This window comes from Dermacentor albipictus, chromosome 9, assembly GCF_038994185.2.
Source record: "Dermacentor albipictus isolate Rhodes 1998 colony chromosome 9, USDA_Dalb.pri_finalv2, whole genome shotgun sequence".
Lineage (NCBI taxonomy): Eukaryota > Metazoa > Arthropoda > Arachnida > Ixodida > Ixodidae > Dermacentor > Dermacentor albipictus.
Genome location: NC_091829.1, coordinates 121,418,999 through 121,440,653, shown reverse-complemented (window position 1 = coordinate 121,440,653; position 21,655 = coordinate 121,418,999). Strand labels below are relative to the sequence as shown.

General features: G+C 45.5%; 1 protein-coding gene across 1 annotated transcript in view; it reads left to right on the top strand.

Annotated features, from left to right (window-relative positions):
• LOC135912598 (WASH complex subunit 2-like) overlaps positions 1 to 21,655 on the top strand; it is a 278,899-nt gene that overhangs the window by 16,628 nt on the left and 240,616 nt on the right. The window contains exons 4-5 of the mRNA XM_065445097.2: positions 10,304 to 10,375; positions 10,440 to 10,484. Of these exons, the coding sequence (XP_065301169.2) occupies positions 10,304 to 10,375; positions 10,440 to 10,484 (117 nt within the window). The remainder of the gene's footprint in view (positions 1 to 10,303; positions 10,376 to 10,439; positions 10,485 to 21,655) is intronic.

The window sequence follows — 21,655 nt, the reverse complement described above, 5'->3', positions numbered from 1 at the left end:
ATTCATATTTTTTTTTTCGGACAGCCAAATATTTCGGATGTTTTTGCGGCCCCTAGCGAGTCCGAAAATGGGACGTTGACTGTACAACTGACCAAAAGGATGCTTCAAATGATCCATTAGGTGAAATGGTGGCGGCAGAAGGAGGATGAGAAACGAATTCAAGGACCGACGCACGAAGGAATATTAACGGGAAAGGAAGCGTGCCGCCTCCTCTTTGAAGGAGCTTAAGCTCAAAAAACAGTGTTAGCCGATGCTGAGATGTAAGTGTCCCTCATCCAAACCAGAATAAACTCTTTAAAGCAGTGAAACCCAGCACTGATGTTGTGTACGGGCTGAGAGTATGTCAGGACAGTTGAGGTTGACTTCCCAGCCACCGAGAGAAAATTTTAATTGTGACAAAGTTCAGGCCTCATACTGATGAGCTTGCTATCAGCTGATAGAAATATCTCATATTCAAAAATATTTACTCATGTATGCATCTCCTTTTCATTCGTATTTGAAAATGTTCGACTCAATTTGGAATGGGTTTTACCATTTCTTTCGCTGTGCATTTTACTAACACCGTCCTTCTGTTTTGGTTTTAAATAAAATAGATATTACTTCTTACTATTCAAATTGGATTGTCATTTTTTTGTTTCAGCATGCTTACTAGAGAGTGACAGCATCGGGCAACATGGTGTCAGCCTGTCTTGACATAAATAAAACAAAGTTATGGCTCACTCAGGGAATTTTGCAAAGGTGCTCAAGGAAAACCTGGAAAAATCAGGGTATTTGGAAATGTCAACTTGGTAGACACCCTGTTATGTACCATGTATGTAATATTTCTGTGGAAACCCGCAAGGTGGAGAAAAGTAATTAACAACGGAAAGGCGGTGGTCCCGGGTTCGAGTCCTGGACCAGGACAAATGTTCTTTCAAGGAACCCACATCGGTTTCCTTTGTAGCAATTGCTACGAATGGGTGGATGTCTGATTTTCCCTTTATTAATTATTCTCTCCACCTTGCAGGTTTCTGCAAAAATATTACATAAAACTCTTGCCTTTGTTTCGAGTTGTTGACAAATCTGACTTCGCCTTGCCATGTGCTAGCCACCTGGTTAGCTCAGATGGTAGAGCGGCTGCCCCGGAAAGGCGGTGGTCCTGGGTTCGAGTCTTTGACCAGAATGAATTTTTCTTCAGCTGCGATGCTTTTCCTTCGAGGAACCCGTACGGGTTTCCTTTGTAGCAATTGCTTCGAATGGGTGAATTTCTGATTTTCCCTTTATTAATTACAAATGTTCCAGGTAGAACAGAGGTGGTTTACGAGTTTCTGCTGACCTGTGGGATGTTCTATGTGGGGCAAACTGGAAGATGTATTAATAAGAGTTTAATGCAGTACTCTAACTTGCTAGAAGATGGCAGCGGTAAGCACCTGCCAGTTCATTGCAGGTCATGTGAGATGAGTGCATGCAGATTTTTGATAGGACAAGGATGTGTGATGGGATGAAGCCAAGGACCAAAGGGCACAAGAAATCTTGGATGCTTCCTTGATAGCAAGACATGCCCCAGATAGGTGTGTCAGCGAACCATCTGTGTATCGTTTCATGAAAGAGCTTGGTTATTAGGTGTACGTGGGGGCTTGGCGGAGTAGTGTTCTAGGGTCACGAGGTTACGATTGTGCTTGCGCATAGTTCAAAGAGGCAGGATTGTGTGGTTTCAATAAAGCAGTTGTTAGTCTGCATTCATCCTGTCTTCTACCTCTGTGTCTCGTCCCTAGCGCAGTTTAAGTTCCCAAGTGTCTTACTAACTAGCTTCCCAACACGCTTTCCTTGATCCCAGTACTTTGTTTCTTTACTCAACTTCTCCTTCCAAAATCCGGAGCATCGTGTGGAAGCTGAAGACTGGTTGCTCGGCTGGTTCCGATGGCGTCAAGGCAAAAATTGTGATCTAACATAAAAATTATGTACTCACAGCATTTCTTTGAATTTAAGAAAGCATTTGATTCTATCAAACATGAAATTCTTGCAAAGTTACCACTGTATGGAATTAGGGGCATGATGTTTAGCCTGATTTACAGTTTAATTTAGTTTCTAACCCAAGTCAATTTGTTTTCATTTACGATGTGAAATCCGATGTACAGTTAATTAAGTATGACGCGCCACAAGGATCAATTTAAGGCCCTCTTGTTCTTTATTTATAGTAGTCCTCTATGCAAATGACACAACTGTTTTCTTTTCTTATCCCAGTTTACCTCACCTCATAGCTTCGACAATCACATTACTGCTTTATTTAACAGAATGGATGAATACTGACCAACTAAATTTAAATGTCAACAAAACTAAGTTCATAATATTTCATGCTATTAATAAACAGGTTGTTTCATTTGCTTCACTTATACAGTCGAAGCCACTTATAACAATATTCAAGTGGCACAAAAATTCCTTCGTTATAACCAATAATTGTTATAATCGGGTTGCATGAAAAGCTAAAAATAGGGGGATGGCAGAGCTGATGTGAAAAAACTATAATAGCAGGGAGGCCAGTGCACCTTCCCAGCACCTTCCTCTATCCAGCTACTGACTGTGTTCACTCGTTTAACTACTTCCTGGGAGCTCCGACCGACAGCTGCAGCTGTCGGCGTAAAAGAGTCGCACTACTATAACAACTGCAAAGAGGGGTCACAAGTGGCATGCAATAGGCGAGAACTGCCGAGGCATCCCTTTGGTGGCCCCAAAAGGGGCCTTTTAAAAATTGCGAGAAGGCTGCCGCAGCAGCCTGTCAGCTTAAGAAATCCAGAAGAAATGCTGAGGCGAGATAGCTACAAGAATCTTGCCACACGCTTCTCACTGGCTTGCACGAGAAAACCCTTTGCCCATCAGCCTTGTATGCTATACGCGAAGCTTGCCTACATCCTCCAAGGCAACCAGGTGCTCCACGTAGTGCAGCGGATGGTTCCTCACGAAAACCAAGCCCTGGAGGGGGGGCTGGACTGAATCATCTGCCAGGCCTCCTGCGAGGACAACGTTGAGGCAGCCTGCCCTACCACATCATCGCTGCCGTCGTCGCCGTCGTTATCTGATGCAAGCATATTCACCGCGATCGCCTCATCAGTTAGAAGCACTTAGTTTCCAAATCTACAGCCGTGCGCTTTCTTTTCACCAGCAATGTCGTGCATTGCCAATAATTAGCGCACAGATCAGCCATTTTCCGCTTCGGTGGCAAGTCAAACCAACTGTTGGTCAAACGAGGCTGAGAAACTGAGTGGCCAGGAACGATTTCGCCGGAACCAACAAAGACGAATGCAAGCGATTAAGCTGTTTGCAGAACTGCGCTGAATGAGGAGCCAGCGAGCAACATGTGAGCAACCTGCTAGCAGTGCAGTTGTCAGGGTCTATTCATGTTGACGTGGTCCATTTGGCTTAGAGCTAGGGGCGCAGCCCATTCGTGTTCGGAGGGGTGGAAAGGCAGCGAGAGAGAAGCGTGCGGCTGCTGTTGGAGCATCTTGCAGTGGCTCGAATTTCTCGTATTCTTTTTTTTTTCTTCTTTTCAAGGATTTCGCATTTCACTACCTTTAGGTTCGGACACCCAGCAGCCAGATTTTATTGTTATAACCAATAATGTGGCATCGAGGCATAGTAGTAAGTGGGTTATTTCACCATGGAACACATACAAAAGTTGACAGTGCAGCAGCTTTTCATTGTTATAACCAATATATTGTTAAAACCGGTGTCATTATAAGTGGGTTTGACTGTATTTCAGTCATGTCTCAGAATGCGTATGCAATTTCCTTGAAGTGCGATTCCATGAAAATCTAATAAAGTGGTTGTGTGTGCTAGTTACTTGAACATCTCGAATTAAGGAACAGCCTGAAAGATGAGGATGCAGAAGGGTACATGTGGTTATGTGCCTCTTCTGCATCTTCTGTCTTTTGCGCTGTTCCCTGATTTAAGATGTTCAACTAGCTGGCTACAATGGACACTGCATGTACAATTTGTGGTAAGCAACATGGCAGAGACAGTTGGTATGACTAAGACCCGCCGTGGTTGCTCAGTGGCTATGGTGTTGGGCTGCTGAGCACGAGGTCGCGGGATCGAATCCCGGCCACGGCGGCCGCATTTCGATGGGGGCGAAATGCGAAAACACCCGTGTGCTTAGATTTAGGCGCACGTTAAAGAACCCCAGGTGGTCAAAATTTCCGGAGTCCTCCACTACGGCGTGCCTGATAATCAGAAAGTGGTTTTGGCACGTAAAACCCCAAATATTATTATGGTATGACTAAGATGTTGGACCTTACTACCTATGCCCTTAAAATGTCAGCTTTATTTTTCTATGATTCACTCCTTGCTCTCCTACTGCATTCTTGTTTGTTTTTGTTTTGGGAGCCACATGCAAACCAACCTGAATAACCTAAACTTTTACAAAGAAGAGCTGTCCATTTCATTCTTGACTTGTGATACTATGAACATGCTTAGTGTTGTTTTTCTTCGGACCACTATCCTTAGCATTCGTGATATGTATAGCCACAGTCTTCCCACACTTATATTTACTGGGTAAACTGCTGACTGTCAATTATTTCTAATCACCTATAGTAATATTACACGGAATTATGCGTTCTCTTTCTAAATACTCGCATGCGAGCACCAACCTAATAACACAATCTTCTTCCCTTTCGGCCTTTACAGAGCAATTAAAAAGACACTTTCTCGATTTTGATTAGTTGTTTTTATTTACACATTTGCTTATGTTCATGTTTAGTGTGTATAAAGTAACAAAGCAATGTGTTGCATTTTTTTCTTTTCTGTTTTACTTTGTCATTATTGAGTTTACTCTATTCTATAGCACATCAATCTCATAATATTCATTTTTTTTTTTACTTGTTACTGGCGAACTTTGAATCCTGCTTGTACAAGCCATTTGCTGATTTTTTGTATTATATGGCGTTTTCTTTTTTTTTTTTTCTCCAGTGCTGTTGTGGGATGTGTATACTGTGGTGCTAGATGCCTAGTCAGGTGACCGTTGACATCACCTTTCGTCTCCATCATGCAATCTTTCATTGTCAACCAAATAAATAAATCAAATGAATAACTCCCTTTTGAACAACGTATCAGGTTCCAAGATCATGGACTGTACTGCTCCCCAAGCTTGTGTATTTGAGCCAAGAGGTAAAAAATGTCTGCTGCCATATAATTCGGCCCACTTGACATTGGTAAAAAAAAAAGCACATAACTTCGTGCTTCAACTCAGCCCTTGCCAAGACTTTCCAGCACAGGGTCAGACTCGACTTCCTACAGCAAACTACAAGACTTGTCGATGCAGGTCAACCCCCTGCTCTTCTTACTTCTCTCACAGTAGTCCTGTTAAGTCCACTGAAAGCTCCAGGGAAACATAAGGAATGGGAAAAGCATACGACATCAACTTGTATTCCCTACACCACGGAATTTCGTATAGACTTAAGAAGGTAGCTATGTGAGCCAGTATTGATGTTTTTTCGCTAGCCTAACGTCTTTTGCGACTCTGCTGCACCTTAAGCTGGATTGTCAAATGCCTAGATAGTAGACAGTTTTAGTTTAGTGTGCGTAACTTATAGCGTACGCTATACGCTAAGTGTAGCGTACGCTAAGCAGCGCATGTGTTCTACAATTTTAGTTGGCCGGTGATATCTTCGGATCTCAAAGACCATATGCCATCGTTGCGGCTATTTTCCACTTGTAGCGATAGGTGGCACTGGCATCTCGAATGTTTCTTTCGTTAGGCTTCGGCTCGTTCGAAACGAGAAGCGATCTCGAAAACACCACGAAGTTATCCATAAATACTCTGTCGTCGAAGCGGCCCGAGACTAAGCGAAAGCCGTTTACACAGTCATTTGCTACAAACTAAGTTTATTTTACAAAAGCAACACCAAATTCAATTCGAAGCGGGCAGCCGGGACCGCCGCCATGTTTCCCGCAAGCTCCACAAACCACGCAAAAAACGCTAACGCTAACTCGTTTGCGTTGCGTACGCCCGCTATACCCGCTATTTCACTTAGTGTTCAGCGCATGCGCAGTGAAAACCGGCTATTTTTTAGCGTACGCAATGGAATAGTGTACGCTATACTAAAACTGTCTAGTGTCCGAAGTGCTAGTGAAACAGTGTTCAATCTTTTATCGCTTTACACATGTATTCTCCACATCCCGGAAAAACATGCCAGGGTTCTTCCACAAGGGGCAAGTGCTAACGTTGACGTTAACTCTAGGTATCAAGCAGTCTAAGTGACGGTTGGTGCTAGATGCCCAAGGCGGTAAGTGACGTCGGGAATCTCTAAGAAGCGAGGCTCATTCCTTCCCACTTCAGTGGGCCCTGGGAGCTGCCTAGAGTGCCCGCATCATTCTGCAGGACTGTTTCCCACCAAAATGTCTCATCCCAAGTAACTTCAGCTTCTCACCCCAGCCAAGTTGAAGCGTACCGAGGCTGCTTGTGCATTATGTGAATAAAACACCCGAGGCTCATGCTGCTCTGCTTTAATGAAAATAAATCACTGAACAGAAATGCTCTAAATCCATTAAATCAAAGAACCAGTGGACATCGATTTCTTTTTAATCGTGACTAAGTAATATACCATAAGTACCATAATCTAACAATGTAGACGCACGGCCACTGCCAGCGCCAGCCCAGGAGCAGCAATATCTGCTATGGTTTCTCCCCTTCGCTGCGTGAGTTGGTGTTGGAGTTGTCAACTCTACATGCAGGCCATAGGAGATGACGCACTGGTGCTCCACCTGTAGCTTTGATTGTGCTTGCGCCGCGAGACTTCACGAATCACTGTAGTGGCGCTCTGGGGAGCACTGCCTCAAGCTCCCATGTTCCCACTAGCAGTGGCCATGCCTGTACATATCCCTTACACTCCCATGTAATAAGATATTTCATCTTCAAGAACCACTGTGTCATTTCTCCTGTACCTGCGAACAATGTACATGGCATGCACATTACATATTCATTCCAGAAAATGAACACAATGTGGGAGAATCATTCTTCTAACCAAGCAACAATGCTTTGCATCACCTCACACTCAGCTGGGGCTGCTGGAATTTTTTTCTTTCGCAAGCAGTGTACATCTGACGACAAGGAAAAGGAGTAAATGTTCCTTCGCTCCTTTTTTCATATATCGGCTCCTTGTTGGCATGGTTCAGCTCGTTGGTTCGACGACCAAAGACTGTCGAAGAGTTTCTTCATGAGGCCACCAGCATCGAGAAAACTCTGGAAATGTGGAACCGCCAATTGAACCACCGCGCAAGCCCAGCGAACTACGCTTGAAGTTCAATCATTGGGCACTGGCGAGCTACGTGAGACCATCAGAGTGGTTGTGCTAGAGGAATGTCACAGGACGTTCCGAAGATCCAAGCCTCGACTTGCCTCGATCGCTGACGTCATGAGCGAAGACATCCAGCAGTCACTGGAACTTTCCGAAGGGCAGCCAGAATCGCCACAGGCCCATCCTGAAGCAGTGACCTGTGCCACCGTCGCCCGCCGTCAAAGTAACTCTCCGCGCCCGCGCCAGGGTGCTGTAACGAATCAGTTAAATGAATTGAAAATTCTCTTTTCATCTTCAGCTCATGTAGCATCAAATTTATCATGTTCCTTAGACTGACTGCCAAAATTATTCTGCTGATGCTTAAGTAAAGTTAGGCAATTTTCCATTACGCTGTTTGTCTGAGTTGGTGTGATTACCAAGCTAAGAAGAAACAGCAAAACATTATTTCCATTCATGAGTCAATGTCTCAACATGATTTGCTTTGTTTTAAAGATTATTCTCAGGCTGATGGAGCATCCATCACTGAATTTTAGATATGTGTATTGTCGACTTTGATGACACTGACATCATTAGTCTCTGCGATTATTGATTACATTGCGATTACAATGCAATTACATTGACATTTATACCTGACAAGAAAAAGAAAACGCGTATGCTTAAGCCTTGGGTGACCTGAGATATCATTCAAGTGGAAAACTAAAAGATTAAAACGGAAAAACGTATCACCTACGGCCATAGCTGAAGGAGAAAGCAACCTTGCGCCTCCACTACACAACAAATTATTAAGGTGAAAGCCTTAGGTGTCTATGTTTGCATTGTCCTTGGCAATGACCTTGGCGAAACTGCACCGTGACAAAAAAAAAAACCCTTCGGCACTGCTCCGCGTAGTGAAAGCTGCGAATTAGTGAAAACGTATGGGCGCAGCCGGTTCCTCCTCTCTCTCTGTGCTGCATCGCAGAGAAACACTTGTTCCGCAACAAAGCGGGTGTGCGTGCTCTGTGCATCGATGTTGCAGTCGGACAACAGTGGCAGTTGTCGGCGGTGAGGAGGCGAGCGAGGGAGGAACGTGCACACTCTTGCAGCTTGAGAGGATGGCCGGGCAAATATGCTGCTGCAGAAGAGGCATGTGCCGCTGTGTCTTCACGAGCACAATGCCGAAGACCGGGGGATCCCGAACTGCGGAAGCGAAAAGCGGTATGGCGATGGGTATGACAAGCGGAAGAAGTCGAGTGACGACGTGTGCAATGAGCAGAAGAGGCCAAGACAAGAAAGTGTGAACACGAGGCTCGGAAATGTGCAGGAGGCTTTCACCTTGTGTTACGTGTTACAAGAGTGTAACACCTGCCGAACTTTTATTTCACAATAATGCCACCTGACTTCATCAATACAGCCCCGAATAAGTTCTGGGACTACCGTATCTCAGTGAGTAGGGGAGGTTGCTTTCACAAATTTCTGCTGATCTAATATAACCGCAATTAAAACATTTTGAGAACACCTAGGCATGTCTTACGAGTTGTGAATATGAAAGTATTCACTTGAATGCTGCTGAGCTGTTTTTCAAGTTATGAACTCCTTGTGGGAAAGCAAGTGTGTCGAGATGCCTGGCCAATAATGCCTCCTGCATAGCACAATAACACTTCTTCTTGGGCGAGTTGGTTGAACCCATTGCAGCGCAAAGGAACAGGGACAAAGAGGACAGGACACCCATGGTGTCTTGTCCTCTTCTTTGTCTGTGTTCCTTTGGGCTACAATGGCTTCAATGTAAATAGCACAAGGCCAGTGCACTTGAGTCTGCAGTATTAAATAACATTACGTAATGACATAAGAAACATATCCAATTCTCCTTCCTTATTTGTTAGACTACGCTTTTAGATAAAAATACTTAAGAAAATTTTATTAAATTTAAGGCAGTACTGTGCAATGATTCAAAATTGAGACAAAGTGAGTTAGCCATAATTAATGACAACCAGTTTGAATGCACACCGGAAGTACTTGTAACAATGACATTGTATCATTTTATCAAGGTCGCTCTAATTGCAGTTCCGAATGACTCTCATCCTCGGCTTTCTGCATAAAAACATGGCCATTTTTTGCCACACGTACTGATGGTTTCTTTTGTAATTTATTCGTGGGTTTTAAGTTGTCGCAAATCTTTGTGCCGTGTTCCCTGTTCCTGATGCAAGAGCGACTGTGAATGTATTTTCCTTCGAGGAATAGGAGGAAAATCGGGCACAAATTTTTCACAACATGCATGTTTTGGGGTTCATTCTGAAGGCTTTGTCACGCATTGCTAAATATATGTCTCTTAACATGGGCACAGTGCAGGAGCTTACACAAATTGCTACCGCACAAATTTCTCGACTACCACTGCAGCTATCACATGGTTGTTGCAGAGATGCTGGCTACTGCTGATAGTGGCCTTTTGTTTAGGGGAGGGCCTGTCCACATTAATGTTGTGCTAATGAAATAAAAATGTGGGTTTTATGCTTTTTCACCCTGTCCACTATCCAGGTAGGGAGCTTACATGTTAACAAAGTGCAAATGCATTGAAAAAGCTTGGTGCCTGCAAAAGTTATCAATAATTCAAGTTGTCTACAATAATAATAAGGGTCATAGTAACTTGGCACGATTATTTGTGTCTCGCATGTCCTTAAACAGAAAATTTGGAGTTCTCAGAGCTAAGTCTTTTCCATAAGTAATCACTGACATAACTCTGCCAAGGCAGCAGTTGCCTGTACATAAAATACCTGCAATCTGCATACTTGATTACCTATAAGGAAATTTGTACATTCGGAAGATTGTCTATGTGACTGTTGACATGACTATGTTGTTTGCCTGTGTGCTGAAAAAAACCAGGGTGCACATTGCCAAAGCTAATTAATTGGTAGTAGCAAATGCAGCATTGGGAACCCACCTGAGGTCCTTGCCTGTGTGAGGCTTGGATTTAAGAGCTGTAAAACAAAATGTGTGACATACATTTGGAGCATGCACATCCATACTGTCTCCGCATAGCAGTTGTGCCAAAATCCATGCAGATTTCTGGTGTCAAGGTGCACAATGTCATCAACGACTTCAGTCACCTGAGCAGCCTGCAGTTTATGGAAAACGTGAGTTAGTTGTACGAGACCTCCCTGGCTGCCCACTTGATGCAAACTGATTTTTCTTGTGCAGCGTGTCTATGATGAGGAGGTCAAGGCTGAGCCGAGGGATGCACAGGTAGGCTCATTTCCTCCTTGCAATTTCTCCGGTGCAACTTCTAGCTCCCCTGGAGCCGAAGGAAGATGCATGAACTATTCTAACATGTGTGAATGCAGGCTCATCCCAACAGTGTCTTCAAATTCACTTCCTGGCAAAAAGTCAAGGTGCCATCTAGGTTCTATATTGTATGTTACAGAACTGAGAGAAGCTGAACCTACATCCTAATATTCTTAAATGGATTGAAGAATTCCTGACTAATCATTCCCTGTCTATTTTTGGCCAGCTGTCCGAACCCCTGCCAGTTACCTCAGGCCTTCCACAAGGGTCTGTCCTCGGTCCCCTCCTATTCCTAATATATCCTAATGACTTAACCCTGCATATTTCCTGTAATATTCGAATGTTCGCTGATGATTGTGTCAGTTACCCCGCACCATTACTAATTGTCATGATCAACATATCCTTCAGTACTAAATTGGTACAATGATTAGCTAATGTTTCTCAATCCTATCACATGTAAACTCATGTCTTTCTCTCGTTATCACAAACCCTCTCGCTTTGATTATTCTATTTCTAACTCGTTGATTGAGCTAGCACAATCATATAAATATTGTTACGCGAACAAAGGATTAAGACTGGAGATATTTGTGTGATGTTTGTGTGGTGTGTGAGTACATTTGATTTTTTGAAGGAGGCACGTGGGCACCATCACTCGGGAAAAGAGGAGAAAGAACAAACTGGGCTCACGCTGTGAATCTAACCGGTCAGCACTGCAACCGCTGTTGTAACTATAACCTGTAAATAGTTGCTCGTCTTACTGACTCATCCTTCGCGTGACATTGTGGTGGAGGGTGCCGTTCCCCGTCCTCGCCACGGAGCTCCACATGGCCGCACCGTCCCACTTTCCGCCATAGCTCCCGGTGATGACACCTCGTCTTCTACTCCTGCGACCCCGACAACAACGTACGTTACAGTTACAGATCTCCGCGATCCTGGCATATTCTCCGGCCAAAATAATGTCGACATTGAGGGCTCGCCCAACGTGTATGAGCGTGTTAGCCAAAACAACCGCTGGGACCCTAATAATATGCTAGCCAATGTCCTATTCTACTTGGGCAGAACTCCTCGTGTCTGGTTCCAAACACATGAGGACGAGATCTCTAGCTGGGATGCTTTCAAGGAGAAGCTCGTCCACCTCACGAAATCCCACTGGTCGGCAGCTGGCTGCTAGAAAAGAGCTTGCTACCCGAGTTCACTCTTCTACTGAATCATATGTCTCGTACATACAAGACGTGCTCGCTCTTTGCCGGAAAGTCGACAAGAAAATGGCCGAGGTTGGCAAAGTCGGCCACGTACTTAAAGGAATCGCAGATGACACGTTCAACTTGTTGGTCTTCAACAATGTGTCCACCATCAATGTGAATGTCAAGGAATGCCGCCGCTTTGAGCTTGCCAAAAGCCACCACGTCATTCCACAGTTCTCCCGGCCTAATAATACGGCTGCAACATCGTCTTGCATTGACCTTACTGCTTCACCACCTTTAAATGAGCACCTCACACTAATTGTTTGCTGCAAACTCGAGGCTGCAAGTCCTGCGCCGTCCATTCACGCCCACATGAACCCACCATTGACCAACCAGCCCCAGTGCGATCTCCCTCATTCAGGCAGTTGCACGGCAAGAATTTGCAAACCTAGGTTTTCCTGCTGCCTGCTCTGTCTCCCGACCTGACGCCCGACCAGTGCCGACTGCTCCGCCTCATGGCGATCTGTATTCCCCTCCCAGATAACACAACCCTGCCGAGTGGAGAACTCCGGACGACAAGCCCATTTGCTTCCGTTGCCTCCACATTGGCTACATGGCTCTCCACTGCCGCACCTCCTGGACGTCGCCGTATTCGAGCTCTTTTTTCCCGTCTCCTCGTCCATATGCTGACCCGCGCCATTACTTGCCTCGCCGTATGCCTCCTACCTCTGACATATCCATCGATGTCAGTCATCCTGCTCTCTCGCTGTCACCTTAGCGCCGTCGGTCCCTGTCGTCCCAGCCACGCCGCTATTCGTCGCCGACCAATTATGGGCCATCCCGGAAGAAAAACTAGACCATGCAGCTCCTGGAGGTAGTGCTGCATTATCTTCGTCGCTTGAGGTGTGTATAACACGTGCAACTTGAGTAGCACTAAAGCGGCGTCCTGGGGACCTACACAGGTGACCACATATGTTAAATTACTAATGCATTCAGTTGACTGTGAAGGGAGCAGTCCACAGCCATACCAAGTCACCTTTTTCGAATGAAACTGAGTCGTGGCGGTGGTCATACCGCTCTGTGGAGTGATCTTGTGATGCCAATATACGCAGATGAGCAACTTGTCGGGCTTCTTCAGCACGGCACTAAGTTTCGGCAACTGAATCCTCTGTATGGAGCTTAAAATGGAAAATGGTATCCAGACAGCTGTGTGGTGTCCGAGCGTAGAGCAAGTAGAATGGTGTGAAGTTCACGGTTTCGTTCTTCGCTGTATTGTAGGTATAGGGGATAAACAGTAATATGTCATCCCATTTTCTTGTGATTGGGTGATACATACATAGCCAGCTTGTTAGTCAGGGTGCGGTTGGTTCGTTTGACAAGGCCATTCGTCTGGGGATGATATTGTTACGTGAACGAAGGATTAGAACTGGAGACTATTTACAAAATATATTTACTAGAGATTATGCAGTGCTGGCCAGTTCAGCCGACAGCTCGAGAGCCAGACAGCGTTCCTCTTCTTTTCTCGAGTGATGGCGCCCATGTGCCTGGTTCAAACAATCAAATACCACACGCCTGTAGCACAATCCCCCGGCAGCAGAAGCAACGTCCTGGAGCATCTAAATGTCATCACTGGGAGGGTGATGCTGCTTCAGTCGTGTAATGTGCACGATATCACTGGACTGGGAAGCAGATGGGGCATCAGGGGCGATCTCGTTGGTGACGGGAGTCACGGCACGAAGCACTCGATATGGGCCTGTGTAACAAGACAGCAGTTTTTCTGACAGGCTGATCTGACGTGACGGAGACCATAGAAGCACCAATGAACCAGGCGAGAAGTGCACGTCTCTGTGTCACCGTTCGTACAAATGCCTCTTTTGGGATTTCAGAAGGCAGTCACGGGCAATTTCCCTTGCGTGGGCACAGCGGGCAATGGTGTCAAGTGCATATTCACTGGTCGGTGCCACATGAACAAAGAGGGCTGTGTCGAGGGGCAGTGCTGGTTCTCGGGCGAACAGAAGGAAAAATGGGGAATAACCGGCTGTGTCGTGGTGCGAGGAATTATAAGCAAGTGTGACAAACGGTAGAGCGAAGTCCCAGTCAGTGTGGTCTGAAGAGACATATTTCGTGAGCATGTCTGTGAGAGTGCGATTGAGACGCTCTGTGAGGCCATTTGTTTGCGGATGGTATGATGTGGATAGCTTGTGCCTTGGGCACAGGACTGCAGGATGTCTGCGATAACTTTTGATAGGAATGTTAGGAATGATAGGAATGAGTGTTGTATACGCCAAGAAGTGTATCTCTGGCATTTTGACCAAGGTTTGCAAGCGCAGAGTATGTGATGCCATCGAGTCCTGGTAACGAAGATCGCCTGCACCCAGCAAGTGCGGCCTCCACTTCTTCAATGGAGAAAGGAGCATCCATAGGAGGATCTCGGGAGCAAGGGGGGACAATAGGATAGGTGCGCAAGGTGAATACGTGAACACCGAACCCATGATCCTTGTGCAGTAATCTTTGGCTACGTTGACTTCTCAGCATCCTTGATGGAGGGCTAGAGATTTAAATGGACAGCGCTGTTGAGGAACTGCTCGAAGTCCACGGATTATTCTCCAGACAACTGACAGAGGTTTACGCAGATCGAGAGACTCACAAAGGGATTTCCAGCATTGATTTTGCAGTACAACAAGGTGAAGCTGAATTTTCTTTTGAATGTGTCTGGCCTCTCTAAGGTCGTAGACCGATTTAATCCGTCTGTGCCGTCGCTCTGGTCGCCAGCGGATTGCACGGAGTCTCTGTATTTCGGCATCAAAATCTGTGTATTTCTCCAATGGCCAAAATGAACGCATAGCATCCTGCATAGCCTTGGCAATCTCAAATTCTAGTGCGGACGAAAAGCCATCGTGGCATGTGCCAAGGCTATGCATCCAAATATTGTGTATTGTGTGTATGCAATGAATAAAATAAATAAATTGAAAAAAAAAACCGGAAGAAGGACGGTGTGGGGATGCGCGACTCTCGCGCGTCCCCTGATGTTTTTCCCGCACGGCGTGTCTCCTGTAATCCAGCTTCGCCGCGTGGCCTGGCGCCCGCGGCGGTCGGAGTGGTTGAGGCGCAGTATGAGAGAGGGCGCGAGTGTAGCGCTGCTAACGCCGCTGACAGGCGGGGTTACTTGGGCACCGAGAGACAAGGCGCTTCCTCTTTCCCGGCAGATCGGCGAACAGCGTGGACGTCCCACGCGCGCGCCGACCCATGCGTCTGTGAGACCGCCTCGCGTGGCCGCCTTGGAACGCGCCACCGTTCGCGTGACCGTACGCGCGAACGACCAGGCGTTGGGATCCAGCATGGGGCGAACATATTCGCTCGCTATCCGGTCGTGGTGAGTCGGACTTCTAGATTTGTCGCGTGCCCATCGGCATGTTTTGGGGATAGCAACTCGGCTAGCAGGCATTGATCTACAAAAGGTGCAATAAATGCCCTTGTGACTGTTTGCACTACTGTGTTGTCGTTCCTTTGTCCCAAGAGTACAGAGGAGAACCCTACAACGGAAGTACGTACGTACACGATACGAGCGCATCTGCACTCTTATCGTGTACTTCCTTTTGTCCTTCGTCCGAGTTGCGCTGCCCACCCCTAGAAATGTGTTCAGTCACCAACTCGCCCAGCCTGCTGTGTTAATTCTGGTAATGAGGCTGAGCGCAATTGGTGGTTCTTAAACATCTGATCAGTGAGTCAATCACATTGGCTTTTATAGATGTCTCGTCGAAGTTTGCAGCATAATCGCTGGTGCCTCCCAGAAAGTACTACACAATTCGTGTCGAGCATGTGGTCAGATTACACAAGGTTTGGCAACAACAGACAACTGATGGAACTATCAACATTTGAGAAACTTCCGATACGTGCAGGCGTGGCCTGTGCTGAACAATTAAGTTTAACATTTGTTACCTAGTGAAAAGTGATCACCGGATAAAGATAAACAAGTACACGTGTCAATATGTGTAATTGTCTCGGAAGTATTTTTTCATGCTACATCTACATCGTCATTTTGGTTAACTCCTTTCTTACCACTGTAGACGTGCTAATTTTTGGTGCTTTCAAATTTTATCGTTCGATTTCAAACCTTTTTGTTGCATTGTATACCATGGTACACAAAATTATATACTGACTATTGTTGTTTTGTATGAAGGTAAAGATGAAATAACTGTTCAAGGATTTCTTAAGAATTCATATGTTCAGCTTCCAAGAAGCACCGGAAGCAGGAATGAAAGTAATAATTTGCTGTATTTAGTATAATTACTGAGTTAAATATCTGATATATACAAAATGTGTGCCTTGTTCTTAGTGCCGCATTCTTGCAAGTTGGACAATGCAATAAAATATATGTAGACTTGCTAGTGTGAGTATTAGCCATAGTGATGCCCATGCTAGGTGGGAAAACCACGGCTTTGCAAATGTGAAAACGGGTAAGCGCCTATTGTGCAGGGAGCATTTGTTTTTACTCATTGCAGCAAGCGCTTGGTTCTTTATTGCTGCATTGTTTAGGATCTCGTATCAATATGTCAGGTTGGGGAGCATCTACAAGTCTCCTTCTACTTGGTTATTGTGTTAAATCAGCTTTTCTTTGCTAGCAATTGTTCTAGTCATGCACCTTAGACTAGGCTTTGAACCTTCGTGTGCTTTATACAGTACTTTAGAGTACCGTAATGAATAAGGGTATTTGTACAGGTGGTGTTCAAAAAGTAAGATAGACTGCTAGTCGAAGCTTCTGCTGACAGTCGGCCTGAAATCGACTGCGTGCTCTTGTGTAAGTGGAAACCCCACATGACAGGAAGCATTGCTCATAATAACTTGCACATATGCTGCCAAAACATGGATAGATAAATGCTACGTCCTGCTGAAAAGAAGTAAAGTTGCACTTGATATTAGAACACAATACTCTAAACAACCTCGGCATGTTCCAACGTGTGAGACATTGTTAAAGCAGTGTATGTGTCAGATCTGAAAATTAGACATCCTGACAGAAGCTTCTTTATCTTCATTGCTGCTGTAATTTAAAAATTATGTTGCAGAGTTGACCAAAGCAAAAATTTTGTGTTGTTTGATTGGGAAAGTGCTAGGAGCACTGGAGGTCATTTTCGACTATACCTCTTGTCCAAGTTTTATTCTTCCAGGCTGTCCAGTGTGCCGACAATTGTCAAATCTGACCAATAGTTTAAGTACAGTCATCATTCCATACGGTGCATCTCATTTTTTGTCCAACAGTAAATTTTAAGAGCATGTTGAAAAGCCTTGGATCAACTTGATTGATTTCTGTGGGCCTGGAAAGGAAGGAGTAAACCTTGTATAACTTCGTGTCATTAGACAGCCTGCATAAACCTCAAAAAGTGCCTTGGCCGCCCTCTTGTTACCCTAGGTAATTTCCTCCTTGATCTCTTTTCTCTCTATTCTATAGTTTTCTATTGTCCTGTTTTTGAGCCTCTATACAACTACTACTTGCAGTGCACCTGTTCAACTTTAAGCTTTATGCTCTTTTTCATCTTATTGCCTGTAGTGTGGCCTGCACACCTACTGGCCAGTTTACTAGGACATTTCCACCATTGGGAATCTGCATCTGCTCTTGTCCAGTCTCTTCTCGCAAGATATTTTACTTTGTAGATGCCCATCCTGTACCTCCTTGTATCGTTTCATATGTAGTTTTTTTGTGGGTTCCAAGTGCTGATCTACCCACTGCTGTTCTGTTTACTTCGAGCCCTGACTGTATTTCTTACATACATACATATTACATACATACATATTATGCTATGTATTATACATATTAATACATATTAATATATTACATATTAATATTACATATTAAACATACAGCACAGCATATCCAAATGTAAGCCCAGTACCACTACTTCTTTCACAGTCCTCTAACTACATTGTACTTGTTATACGTCATGATGCTCTTGTTATTATAATAGCATGATGATATTGCCTTGCTTAGTAACTCTGGGGACCAATTGCAATGCATGCTCACTGACCTGGAGAGGCAAAGCAGAAGAGTGGGTCTAAAAATTAACCTGCAGAAAACTAAAGTAATGTTTAACAGTCTCGGAAAAGAACAGCAATTTACAATAGGCAATGAGGCACTGGAAGTCGTAAGGGAATACATCTACTTAGGGCAGGTAGTGACGGCGAATCCGGATCATGAGATGGAAATAATCAGAAGAATAAGAATGGGCTGGGGTGCATTTGGCAGGCATTCTCAGATCATGAACAGCAGGTTGCCATTATCCCTCAAAAGAAAAATGTATGATAGCTGTGTCTTACCAGTACTCACCTACGGGGCAGAAACCTGGAGGCTTACGAAAAGGGTTCTACTAAAATTGAGGACGCCGCAACGAGCTATGGAAAGAAGAATGATAGGTGTAACGTTAAGGAATGAGAAAAGAGCAGATTGGGTGAGGGAACAAACGCGAGTTAATGATGTCTTATTTGAAATCAAGAAAAAGAAATGGGCATGGACAGGACACGTAATGAGGAGGGAAGATGACCGATGGTCAATAAGAGTTACAGAATGGATTACAAGGGAAGGGAAGTGTAGCAGAGGGCGGCAGAAAGTTAGGTGGGTGGATGAGATTAAGAAGTTTGCAGGGACAACATGGCCACAATTAGTACATGACTGGGGTAGTTGGAAAAGTATGGGAGAGGCCTTTGCCCTGCAGTGGGCGTAACCAGGCTGATGATGATGATGATGATGATCTTTGCTTATGGACTTTTCATTTAACTGCACCTGTGCAGGTTCTTCAATGCATTGTTCCCTCATATATTCGCACTCACAGGTATCTACTCGATCTGTTTACTGCAGGATCGAGAGGCACACAAATCTGCATTGCCATTAAAAAACTGTGGGACCCAATTCTTGTACACTATGTGTAAATCCCGAGTTTCTCAATCTTCCGTTCAGATATTAACAAGCAATTGAATATCTGGCTGCTCATAAGACAATGTTGTGTGCATATGCACTGTGCCTGGTAGCTGTTGTGTTACCACTGCTCTACTGTATGTAAGAGGCTAAACTCTATTTTTTCTGCTCTCTAACTTCCTTTCCCTTCTGCATGAATAACAAAACAGAAAAGCGGTGGCAGTGAACAGACCAGTTACATCCCTTTTTTAATAACTTAATATCTGTTCTTTCCATACTTTAGCCTTGCCATTCAGGCTCTCGCCTGTGCCTTCACTTTCTTTGTCGGGGGAATTTCTTGGTAGGGTTGCCAACTGTGCAGAATTAAGCAGTATAGTCCCGACTTTTGAGTAAATGTCCCGTGTCCTGACTTCATTCAGTCAGGATAGCCAATTGTCCCTACTTCTTCCTTTTTTATTCTACAGTATACCAATAAAAAACAAGATTTTCTTTTATAATGCCTGACAACTTGTTTGCACATTCTTCTTTTTTGTGTTCTGGTGCGTTGTTGTAAGCATAAAGGTGGTTGCATTTTTGTCGTGGTTCTAGTTCTCTTGTGTGCCCTAACTGTTCACAGTACCTCTGTCGGTTTGCTCTCTCTCTCTCTCTCTCTCTCTCTCTCGGCGGGCCAAGGTTCCACTGGTCTACACAGTTGCTTATTGCCACAGTTTGGTGACTGGGACGTGATCGTGCGACACGCTCTTGTGGTAGAGACGGCCATGGACCGGACCGACACTACGAGTGCTCAAGGGCAGAACCCTTCCGAGGAGCGCGGTGAGCCCACCTGTTCGGCCATTGCCGTCCACCTCCCACAGTACTTGGACCAGCATCCTTCGACGTGGTTTCTTCAGGCCAAATTGTAATTCCAAGTGGCTGGTATATGCTCTCAAGCCTCAGTTTCATTATGCGTCACAGTACTCTCACCCGCTGCCATTGACGAAGTAGCAGATTTGTTGAACGCCCCACTGTCTATTGCCTCCTGCGACGATCTCAAGGGAGCCCTGCTACAGCGCACAGCAGCTTCACAGCGTTCTTGCATACAGCAGCGCTTGTCCGCTAAGAACTCAGTGACTGACGCCTTGGTCAACTTCTTCGCTGAATGAGGTAGCTGTTCGGAGACAACGCGAGATCCATTTCTGACACCCTGTTGCACAAATCGCTTTTACAATGACTCCCAGCTAATGTGCAGATGGTCCTGGTGACAGCTTTTACCATGGATGTTACCGGACTTGCCGCATTGGCCGACAAAGTCATGGAAGTAACCACGCCAATCATCGCATCCACGACATCGTTTCCAAGTGACAACTGCCCTGCACACCCTTCCGTGCTGATCAGCAGCGCAGTTTCCGCTCGACTCCTTGTGTAAGCGCCTGGAATGCATCATCTGTGCCGCGGAACATCACCGCATGTCATCTCGTCGCCCACGCAGCCGTAGTTCCAGGAAATCAAGATGCACAGGCACCTGCCATGAAACATCGCCTACAATGCCTGGCGTTTGCTGCTGCCGCCTGTGTTTTGGAAACGATGCTCATCACTGTCGGCATCCCTGCGCTTCGCAGGGAATCAGGCCAGCTGACCTCTAACGGTGACGAGTGGCCCAGCCCAACACACAAATTGCCTTTTCTATGTGACAGACAGATACGGGACAGCAGTTCTTAATCGACACAGGAGCTGATGTAAGCATTGTTCCCACCCAGTGCTCTGATCGAAAAGTGACATGTGTCGTTATTTGCTAGCCATCAACAGCACCAGCACTCCAGTTTTTTCATTGCGCTCCGTCGCGCTAAACCTTGGCCTTTGACGAGCGTTCCACTGGATTTTCAAAGTTGCAGATGTCCGTTGTGCACTCATTTGAACAGAGTTCTTGCACAACTCCTTGTCGACATTCAACGTCGGCATCTCATTGACTCCGTTACCCAGTTGTCCGTTTCCAGCATCCCAGCAACAAGCACATCGCCAATCGTGCCTATTTCTGCCATGTTGGACTAACTGTTCGCCAAGCTCCTGCACGAATTTCCCACTTTGACGTGCCTGTCGGACTGAATGCAACCGATCCATTACGTGTGCCATAACATTGTCACCTACGTCCCACTAGTTTGTTTCCGACCCCAGCATTAGTGCCCAGAGTTTGTGCGGAGTTCGAACATATGCTGCAACTTGGCATCATCTGCCCTTTCTCCAGTAATTGGGCATCACCACTTCATGCGGTGCCTAGGAAGTGTGGAGACTGGCACTCATGCGGCAATTGCCAAGCGCTAAACATTACAGTTCCTGAGTGCTACTCTCTCCTGAACATTCAGGCCTTCACCATAACATTGCACGGTGCGACAATCTTTTCTAAAATCGATCTTGTTCACGCCTATCATCAACTACCAGTTGCTACAGAAGACATTCCCAAGACTGTCATCACCACACTGCTCGGTCTTCTTGAATTTCTGCACATGCCCTTCGGCCTACGGAATGCTGGCCAATCCTTTCAGCGTTTCATCGATTCCATCGCTCGAGGCCTGCCTTTTGTTTTTGCATACATTGAGGACCTTCTCATCGCAAGCTCTTCTGCAGAAGAACACCTTCAGCACTTGCAGTTGTTGTTTTCACAATTTTCCAGTAAAGGAACTGTCATCAAGGCCACTAAGACCGAATTCGGTCGACTGGAACTCGAGTTCCTTGGGCATATCATTGATGCTAACGGCATTCGGCCACTGCCATCCAAGATTCGCATCATCGAAGACTTTCCTAGACTGACCACTCGCCAAACTTTGCCAATTTTTCAGGTTTGTCAATTTCTACTGCCAGTTCATTCCTGATTGCGCATGACTTGTGGCTCTACAAGATGTTCTCCTAGGAAACAACCTTAAGCAAGGGCTTCAGTGGACTGAAGGGGCCACCAACGCTTTCGCAAGAGTCAAGTCTGCCATCGCTGATGCCACACTGTGCAGACACCCAATGCCAGACGCGCCCACTGCCATCATGACAGATGCTTCAAACACTGCTGTTGGTGCCGT